This window comes from Pristis pectinata, chromosome 3 (genome assembly GCF_009764475.1).
Source record: "Pristis pectinata isolate sPriPec2 chromosome 3, sPriPec2.1.pri, whole genome shotgun sequence".
Lineage (NCBI taxonomy): Eukaryota > Metazoa > Chordata > Chondrichthyes > Rhinopristiformes > Pristidae > Pristis > Pristis pectinata.
The window spans coordinates 17,867,867-17,878,843 of record NC_067407.1 but is presented as its reverse complement, the minus strand read 5'-3'; the positions used below and the strand labels follow the sequence as shown (position 1 = coordinate 17,878,843).

Genomic DNA, 10,977 nt, shown 5'->3' with positions numbered 1-10,977 from the left:
TTATTTTGTGATTTATAGTAATTTTATGTCTTTGCACTGTACTGCTACCACAAAACATCAAATTTCATGACATATGATAATAAATCTGATTCTGATTCTGACCTTCACTGATCTTGAACAGAGATCCTTTTGTACTTTATGGGCAGGCACAGTAGTGTAGCAGTTAGCATAATGCTATTACAGCGCCAGCGGCCCGTGTTCAATTCCTGGCACTGTCTGTAAGGAGTTTGTACATTCTCCCCGTGTGTCTGCGTGGGTTTCCTCCCACATTCCAAAGACGTACAGGTTAGGAAGTTGTGGGCATGCTATGTTGGTGCCGGAAATGTGGCGACACTTGCGGGCTGCTCCCAGAACACTCTACGCAAAAAGATGTATTTCACTGTGTATTTCGATGTACATGTGACTAATAAAGATATCTTAATCTTAATATCTTAATCATTTTTTATGGATAAGCATAAATAATTATGTGGGCCTGAAGCATTATCCATTTGCTTTAAAATTCTTGTACATGCTTTTAAGATATTATTTATTATTCTCAAAGATTAATATAGTTTTACAAAATGGCAGTACAGTATAGAAAAGCAGAAGATGAATGCTTCAGTTGTTTATCATGGCAATGGGAAGTCCTCTCTCATCTGTGAGCCAGAATATTTTACAGCTGTCACGTCAAAGTCTTAAGGCTGGAAGTCCAATGCAGTACTAAGGGAGTCCTGCAATCTCAGAGATGCATTCTTTGGGATAAACATTGTGACCCAAATAATTATTTTCTTATTATCATATTATCTTTTGTGAGCCTTTGAGATGAGCAAATTGACTGAAGAGCAGCCAAAGTACTAAATGTGTTATGAAGTGTTTTCGATATCCTGAGATTGGGAATGCTATTGAAATGGAAATTCTTTCTTTATTTTGCAGTGGCATTACTTAGAGGCTATTGATCCTTTTTGAAACAGATAACAAGCCGTAGCAGTAATTTATGTGTAATTTCTGGTATTTATATTTATGTTATCAGTTCAAGAACATCTTAAGCATACAAAGAAACATGTTTAAACATCAGAAACATAAACTGGTAAGTCCATGCCTTTTACAATTTGTAGTTTATGTTTGTATGTTAAATCACTTCTGGTTATCTGATGCATTTATATAACAAATCCTTTGGACTTTATAGTTAATTATTGTTAGAAATGCAGTGACAGCAAAAATGTAACGTGCTGTATGAACTGATAAAGTGTAGAGGGAGAAATTTAATTTGTGTCCTGGGTTCTCCAATGAATTTTCATTAAGAAAAAGTACTGAGAGGAGACGATGCTATTCCTCCAACAGTTGGAAAACTAAAGGGAGGTGGTTCTTGCTGGATTTTCCAAATGAGACCAGACAATTTCTTTTTGCATCATTTTCTAACCAATAGTTTATTAATACTATTGGTTATACTTTATCTCTGGGAAAACTAGACATTGCAATAGAGGACAGATAACTGACTTATATACCATATGACTGTGAAATCACCTTAGGTGTTAATGCATAGTGGAGAACAGCGAAGTGGCAACCTGTTTAATATTCAGCATATTCTTGTAGCAATTGCAGATTTGTTATTGGCCTTATTGGGCTGCCATAGATGATCTTTTATTTACCTTTGCACGGGTGGGTTGTAGTTCACTATATTCAGTATCATGAAGAACATTATTATATTCACAAAGATTGTCTAGAATCAAGATCAATGGGTTGCTTTAATTGTCCACTTATAAAGTTAGTATAGCTATGATCAGTGCAGAAGAAGAAATAAGTTTGTGGAGTAAGCATCAATTTGTTTTTGAAAAGTGCTTAACTTTTCCTTTTTTGGCTCCTTTATACTAAATCCAATTTCTCAATCAAAGCCATCCTTCTCCTAAACCATCCATAACACTCCTAGTGGAGCCATTTGTTATAGAGTGAATGTGACTTTGAGTTACTGACTCATCAATTCTTTCATTTTTTTAATTCTTTTTTTTACTTTGGACTGCACATGATTTACTCCCCCAACTTGGTATGTGTTTCTTCAAAAGAATGAAATAGCCTCCAAGTGATACCTCTGCAAAATAAAGGAAGAATTTCCATTTGAATAAAATCATTTCAAATACTAGCATGTTAAAAAATTCCTCATGGCACATTTAATACTTTCACTGCTGCAATAAAAGGAACACATCAGCCAATTTATCTGCAGCAAAGTCTCACAAACTAAATGAAAATTTCAGAACACCATCCATTAGAATCAACAATTCCAATTTTTGCAAAGCGCAAGTGATATTTTCCAGCAAGAATGCAGCCATTGTGATACGATGAAGCCAATCATCTGTTTACATTAGCTGCCATAAGTGTCAGTTAATCAATTTTTGTGAAAGCTCAGTATTAATGCAATTTAAATTCAAATTACTGCAAATGCTGGATATGTTCAATAAGAACAAAAAATGCTGGAAGTACTCAGGATATCAGGTAACATCTGTAGAGAAACAGAATTAATGGTTCAGATCAATGACCTTTCATGTAACTCCAAATTTGCCTTGCTTCCTTATTAATAACTAATAATAAAACATGTAATAAGGTAAGTCTACTTGATTAATCAATTGTGCTGTTATTTCCAAAATACCATTTGCAACACTCTTGGTAAAAATTTCTGGCAGTAGAAAACTTTGACCTCACCACCCTAGCATCCAATAGGAAATTAAATGAATACTTCAGAAAACTGTCCACTAGAGTAAATAATTTATTTTATTGCTACAAAGTATGGGTGATGATTTCCAGTAAAATTGGAGCCAACTCTAAAACCAATCACTTGTTTATAATGCTTACCTTTCCTGCCCTAAATATTATTTTCTTTTAATTTATTCATCCAGCTATCTTTTTAAGTAGTTGATTATTTCAGAAAAATTGGGCCAAAAATTTGATCACACAAGAAAGCAGAGAGTAGACAGTATACTGTACTTGTCAGTTCAAATGGTAGAAGAGACTACATGAAATTGGTTGTTATGATAAAGGAATAGGTATCCAGTAATGCTGGAGAAACTGTTTAATGGCTGAATGACTATTTGAGGGATGAAAAATTAAGAATTATTGCCATCTGCACATTTTTTACCCAGAGAAAGGATGTTGGGGAGAAAAAAAAGCATTGTTGGGGCCACATAGGGGGAAATGTGGATTTGGGATGGGGACCTGTAGATACCCAACATCTGTCTGATGCAATGCTTATAAAGGTCATTAAATAGGCAGATGGTACATATCTTGTTAACAGACAGAGGTTGATTAAATATGCAAGAGCCATTATAGAACCCTGCAATTTTGAAATACATACAGGTTGAACATGCAGCTACAAAGTTCTTCCCATTTGTACTAGGCTGTGAAAGGCCTGACCAGCAATCTTTCCAGCGATTGCTTGTGGCTAGATAAAAAATGGTGCAAACTCTCTCTAATTCTGTAGAAGTGCTCCTCGTTTTACTACAAATGATGAAAACAACCTGTTGCTTGCCAGTTCTCAGGTCTCCCTGGTCCTGTCTAATTACCTGTTGCTGGCAATTTGGAAGAGAATTGCTGGTGAGGTCCTCTTCATTGCAGCCTCTTCATGGCTGCATTGAAAATTAGGAGTATGCTGATTGGTGTAGATGACCCCTCACCCAATTCACCAACCCACCCACCCCCCCATTCTACCGCTGGACTGTGAGATGAGGGGCTGTTGCACTTTGTATCCACCCCTTCAGTGCTGCCATGGTTAGTGAATGTGGCATGGTCAGATTCAATACAGGCTGCCCGTCATGTGGAAAAGGTAAGTGCAGGTGAGTGGATTGCCCTTTTTATAATTTTAAATAAATTTTAATTAATATTATTTTTTTAACATATGTCAGGTAAGTTTGTTTTCCAATAACTGAATTATGTTTTAATGTTTAAGTATTGTAATTATTTAAATTGTTTTCAGAGACATTTAGAAACAGTTGAAAGGGTGTTTGAGAGTACAAGCTGTAAGAAGGCCATGAGGGTAATCCAGGGCAGGGCCTCAGATCTATCACCTGCCACTCATGGGCCACTCTGCTTCATAGGATGCCATGGAAGCAAGATCTGAAGCTGGATTTGTCCCATGTGTTCCCAAAAGCTTAGTGCAGCCCTAAGAATCACACTGATGGTGCTGATGGGGAGGGGGAAGGTTACAGCAAGCTCAAGGCAGAGACCATGATCTGGTTCAACAACTTCCAATTACTTGTTATTCTTCATTTCTGTTTGAAGCTAATTACTCTATATTCCTAAAGTCAATGGAAAGCAGTGGCTGGCTTTGCTTTAAGGATAATGAGAAACTTCCCAGGGAGTTTTCCATTTAAATAATGTTTTAAAAGTATAATAGAGAAATTTACTTGCATCACACTGCTACCTGAAGCATGAAAGACATTTGTCAACATTTTTACATGAATAGAATTCTCAGTGATGAGATAAATTGATAAATGTTTAATGTGGAAAAGTGTACTAAACAGTTGCCAGAAAGATACTAAATTATCCTGTGATTCTTTTATCCATATCTGTAAAGATGAACGGGTTGACCAACAGGTCCACACCTCTTTCAGTGAGACCATGTATGGAGCCTGGCACATATCTGATGTAAGATAAGATATTTATTTATTAGTCACATGTACATTGAAACACACAGTGAAATGTGTCTTTTTGTGTTACTGAGAGTTCAGTTACATGGGCAGGCAGGCCAGAACAAGCCCCACAAAAGAAATGGCCGTGCCAGGTCTAATCTAGTCAAATCCAATGTGAATTCAGTGCAATAACTGGCCGGGGGGGGGGGGGGGGGGGGGGTGGTGGGTGGGGGGTGTTGGAAATAATCGCAAGTTGGCGCTTCATTGCTGAATCATGCAGAGTCCAGCAGTGGGACACAGCTGGGAAATTACTAGCAGAGCCCAACCAACCAAAAACCAAAGTCCAGGACTTGTGCATTCAAAGCGAAATCTTGAATTTGCTGGTGCTATCATTGAGAAATGTCCACATAATACATGGAACAGTTGGCTTCCATCAGCAGGTTTAGTCTCATCTGGGGAGCTTAGGGACACACGTTGAAGATCTTTAGGCAGGGAGCTGGTGATCTCTTCCATCTTTTAAAGATGCCCATTTCATATTTCTTTATTCTAACAAACATAAGTTTAAATTATGATTTTTTTTCTGGTAATCACAGAACTGATGAAAGATTGATATAATTGATGCCTGGAGATTGTCTAATCAATGAACAATTTTAATTCTACAAGATATGTTTTTTTAAATAACAATTTCTTGTGAAAACAGTTATATTGATGAGAGCATCTCTGTACCTGATAGTGAGCCTAATTTCATGCAAACAGATGCACTTTGTCAATACTTATTACAGGATAATAACAATGATCATGGTTAGGAGCTGTCCTTTGCTTTTTTGAAGCAGCATTTCATCAAACACATCCTGATCCATCTGTAAATCATTCTTATTAGGCTAAAATCAATAGCTGCTTGTGAGCATGTTCCATAACAATTTCCATCAGAAACCTTAAAGATTTGTATCTGTTTGTGTGACAAGTTTGGGAAAAAGCTATTTGCAATTTGCAAGTCTATTTTTATAGAATATGATTCTGTTTAAAACAATGCAATGAGAAGCTAAGCACTTCATATTCCATGTCCCTGAGCGGCTTTTTTTAATGTTCACCTTTTGAGCAATTTTTAACCAGAAGTACCTTCATCTGAACTAAGTTCTCAATATCTTAAAGTTATTATAGTCAGAAACAAATTCCACCAGATCTACTGTGGGCACACCTTCGATATTTTGTTTATATAGCATCAGAATTTCACATTAGATTTTTTTAAATGTTTAATATATTTTTTATCATGTTTCAACTCAAATTTACAGTGCAGTCAGGACCTATTTAAGAGAGCTATAGCTTTGAAGACTCAATGGATCCTCTATCAGTAAATGTGCTGTTAATAGTACTATTCGCAATGAATCACGGGCTGAATTTAAGTATTAAGAGCAATTCATAAATTGCATTACTTATTTTCCAGTCCCAAGTTTTTAATTATTGGTCTTTTTTAAATGATTTGTTGTGCTCCATTCCCTGACATTAGCTCTTCCTAAAACATATTAGTTTGTACTCTGACATTGGCAATCTCTATTCTGATAATGATGCAGATATTCTGTTTCATTGCAGGATCCTTGTCAGTTTTGATGAGTTGAGAAACTGTGAACAATATCTGATGATCAGTATTCGGTACTGTAGTTTGCTCTGGGTATCAATATATGAAGGGGGAGTTTAATGCTCATTTCCATTTGTTTTACCTTGAGAGCAAAGTGCAATCTGCTAGATGTTTACAGGATCAGTTAATATGAAGCGTAAATGTGTTATTTTCATATTTTCCACACCTTTAATGCTTGTTTAAGAATCAATTTGTTTAAATCGGGACCTTATCATTAAAACACAAAATGCCCGTGTCAAAATTGCATGTCCCTGCCAATGTGCTCATCAGGGAAGACATTTCTAATTACAGTCTTTATTTTAGACTCACACCTTAAAATTTCTTTCCAATCTAATTTGTAAGACAATCATTGCAATATTGGCATGCAGATTTTGGAACAAATTATACATTTGGTCTGACCACATGAACATCTGTCATGTGCCCCAGAAAAGATATTACTTAACTTTAATTGTTGCAATAGTGACTAGAGCTTCATTTGTATATCGATTGATGTCAGGTAAATATCCAGTTTGGGGTTGTCCATATTTTTTTATATTGACTAGTTTTGGTACTGGCTTCACAGGATCAATGATGAAATTTTGCTCCATTATTGTTGTTCCATTGAAACATTTAGTGTTCCTCCATATTATCATTGGGCAATCTCTCTTGGTGATTTCCTTAATTCAGTTTTGGTATGCCTTCCACTCGATTGGCTGTTGGTTCACAAAGAGGCAATTGGCAAAGCTAACTGCTGTGCATCATGACAATGAATTGCCAATGTTAATGAATATCAAGATACTCAGTACTATGTTTATTGCAGGGATGAAGAATGTAGATCACGAATTACAGTTGTGAATGAGTTGCATGAATGTTGTTCTCAGGGTAAATGTGAAATGAGGCTTAAATGCTTATCATTCAATGATAAGTTGTATTGGTATAAACTTCCTTAAATGTTCAAAAGTAGCCCAAGAGTAGCATAAGAGCATTATCAATTGAAATATATTATTTTTAGAGGTATTAGGGCAGAATACCAAAACTTGCTCACAGAATTAGGTGTCGGGGGAATTATAAGTGATGAGGGACAGGTAGAGCTTCAGGGAGTGAATCTAGACAAACACCCAAGGCAGCTGAAACTATGTCATCAATTCTACAGTGATTGAATTTGGAGATATTGAACTGGCACTTCATAGTTAGTATTGAGGAAACAGGGTTTGAGTAGATTAAGAGTCCGGGAAGAGTTCATAATGAAGTGATTTGAAAACAAAGTCCAGCAGAACAGAAGATCAAGCTGAGATTTCCCAACTTGGAGAAATCAGTTCACAGACTCTATCCAGGCTAGACCTGGTACTAGATCTGTAAGCTTGTTGGTTAAAATGGGGGCTGTGGTGCTGTGGGGAAGAAAGGTGAGGGAAAGGTAAATTCCTTTACAAATTATTTGCAATTTAATTTTTTAAGGTATTTAAATGTGTTTTAAGTATTTAGTTTATTTCAATCTAAGATTTTTTAACTTTTTAAAAAATTATTGTTAATCAACATGAACTTAGAAACATTTAAGAACCCTGAAAGATTTAACAACCAACAAAGTTGGGGGTGTGGGTTTATCAGCTATCATAACTGTCAAAGCTGTTAAGAGAATTTTGCCAGCAGTGCTGTTCCATTGCATTATCTGGATCTAGATCATGCAGGTTTGGGAGAGTGGTGATTGTTTGTGGTGGACCAGCACAAGAAAAATGTGAGACTTTAAGTTTGAAGTCTTGGTTAACTGGAGACCAATGTAAGTCTACAAACGGGCAATGCATGAACAGGATTTGCTGTTAATAAATGACACAGAGAGGAATGCTTTGGATGGCCACAAGATTCAGAGAGTTGAAAGAGAGAGGCCAGCTACGAGAGGAGGAGAAAGGCCATTATGGGCAATAAAGGGATGGAAGAGGTTTTCAGGTAATGAACTGAAGCAAGGGTACTATCGTGTGACATGATGGAGAAAGAGATGAGTGAATATAATCTGAGCATCAAGTACAGTGCCAATGTTGCAAGCGACGTGGTTTGCTTTCAGCTAGCTGCCTTAGAGACAACTAGAGTTGGTAGTGAGGAAATGGGGACTGTATGTTAACTGAAGTTTGCCCAACGTCTAGCTGGAGGACCTTTCTGCTTATCCAGAACTGGAAGAAAAACAGGGAGTTATGACAATTTAGAGTCAAGGAGGGTGGTGGTGAGGTTGTGCTGGGTATCTGTCACCAGTCTTCATGTGGAAATAAATAGTCTATTTTCAGATAATGTTACAAGGAGCAGAGTATTGCTAAAATATAGGAAGCAGCCAAGGACAGATCCTGGTTGAATACTAGCAGTAACAGTGTTTTGTGCAGAATATTATGCAGTATTTTATTTAATCAATATGTCCCAATCGTTTTCATATGCCGACACAACTGGGGAGTTTACAAGGGCTTCAGCAATCACATGTGATAAAACATTCAAAAGGAATCAACCATTTCTAAATATGCGTATCACAAGTATTCCTGGGGAGAAATACAAGATCTATGAAAGTCAACTGAGAGCATAGTTCATAATGGCATTGTCTCACAAATTATGAATCAAACCCAAGCCACATCAGATGGAAATGCTTCTCAAATTCTCTGCATAGTACAAGATACAGAAAACTTTGCAAAATTGAAGAGTATCTGATTGAAACCATGTGAATATCAAGCGCCATGTGAACAATAAAGAGTTTAATTCCGCCAATGTACACAATATCTTCCTACATAAAGTCCATCATGTTAATTAATGTTTGATTCCCTTGTAACGCGTAAAGATTCCTGATATCTGACCTAGTTCTAATCTAGTTTAATGTTCATTCATATTACTGATTCTCCTCCGATTCAACTCAAAAGCACTATCCACATGGATCAAATGTAATACTGCCATTATTGTAAAGAACTCAATTCAAGTATGTCAAAGTTGGTGCTTTTTTTACAGAAACAAAAATCCTTTAAATCAAGTATCAATTTGAACTTTCTAGGACATTTTTTATTATCATAACAGCGATTTTGAGAATCGCTGTCCAAGGTTAATTCATGGAATGTATTTTTGTTTTGTGTTTGACTACCTTGACACTATATCCATATACCATTTGCTTTGGCAAAAAGAACTGACCATGAACTATGACATGGAGATCCTGATCATGCTTCCTACCTTAAGTTCACAACTCTGCATTGTGCACACATGTTTGCCATTAGCTCTACTTATGTACATTATATTGCATTGCCAACAACAAAAGCGTTCATCAGATGAATCCTCCAACGCTATGGTTCTATTTTTTTTTAAATCTAAAGTCCTAATAATTGAAAGATTCTTTGAAATATCTGCAAACTTGAAGAAAATTTCCCCAGTGCCTTCATACAGATCCTTGATATTGTGGACAGTAACTGCCCTATAACTGATCCTTGCAGAAGTCTACTCACAATTGATCCCAATGCACAATCAATGCTAATGAGAATTCATTTTCCAGCCCATAATATTGTTATCAATCCCAGGAACCTTGATTAGCCATTTGAAAACATTTTTGATGATCCAATTATGTGATGTCAACCTGGTTTTGTGCATCCACCAGCTCAACAGCTCCAAAAAATTCAAGGAGATGATTGAGACACCAGAGGTCATTTTGCGAGGTTCTTTCTCCTTCCAGGTTGACTTGGAAGGCATTTTTAACATGTTTGTCTAGCACTTACCATTGGTCCTTTTTGAATATTGTCATCATATGGGGCTCCTTTTCATTTTATCGGAGTTATAAGATGAGTTGCTTTCACTCCAGATTGGTGTCCTGATGCAGAGTCTCCACACCATCCCTCTACCTCCACAGATGCTGCTTGACCCACCGAGTTCCTCCAGCAGTTTTTTTCTTCTCCACTCTAGTTTTGTGGGTTCTGAAGTGATTGATAAGATCAATGTGGGAGCCGCAGGGTCCTCCACAGATGGGGCAGGAAGTGGCCGACTGGGCGGGTGGGTATGGGTAGTTCATGAGATGGTCCTCTCCTTCTACTATTAATACAGGGCAGGCAGTGACCAACTGAATCTTTCTTGCATGTCCTATTTTATTTTAGATCTTCAGTGTCTGCAGTATTTTGCTTTCAGCATTCGCATAAACACTTCACTGTGGCCAAATGAGTTATTAAACAACATGTTCGGTTATTTCTGCCTAATGATAAAAGGTTGATTTTGACCTCCTCAGTCTTACAATAATTAATCCAAGTACAAATTTGATACCGCGTACTTCGGCTGTGGGGGGGGAGTTGAACCTATCAAGCCTTGTTCTGCCTCTTCGCGATCCCGCCCCCGGCAGCTCGAATGCAATATTTTATCTCCCAGGCTCCGGCTGTTGGCTCGGAGTGTGTCCTTGGTTCAATACTGCCTGAGGACTGCCGGTGATCGCCGGACACTCCGCACGATGTGACCCGTTTCACTGGTTAATCTCGCGAGAGAACAAAACAAGTTTCTCCTGCAAAGTTTCCACTCGGGGGTCAGAATCTTCATCCGATCATGTCCCGAGTGTTGAGCTTTGACCTGCCCGATATCGAGGTAAGAGCGCAAGAGATGCGACTTCTTTCATGTGGCAGGACTTTTTTGGGGGTTTCTTGAAATGTCTTACTGTACTGTCAGAGACTCAACTACGTTTCTCGCCAGGTTTCTCCTGTTACCACTGTACCTAAAACCCATTATTAAAGTTACCAAATGGCTTCTTTGTGAGAAAAGTAACCTTTTCCTCCTCGTCTG

General features: G+C 37.4%; 1 protein-coding gene across 6 annotated transcripts in view; it reads left to right on the top strand.

Moving 5' to 3' along the window:
* Window positions 1-10,515: 10,515 nt before the first annotated feature.
* The window catches only part of LOC127568515 (dihydropyrimidine dehydrogenase [NADP(+)]-like), a 581,379-nt gene continuing 580,917 nt past the window's right edge, over window positions 10,516-10,977 (top strand). For all 6 annotated transcript variants that reach the window (XM_052012359.1, XM_052012358.1, XM_052012365.1 and 3 more), the window contains exon 1: window positions 10,516-10,782. In XM_052012359.1, coding sequence (XP_051868319.1) covers window positions 10,744-10,782 — 39 coding nt within the window. In that variant the 5' untranslated portion in view covers window positions 10,516-10,743. The remainder of the gene's footprint in view (window positions 10,783-10,977) is intronic.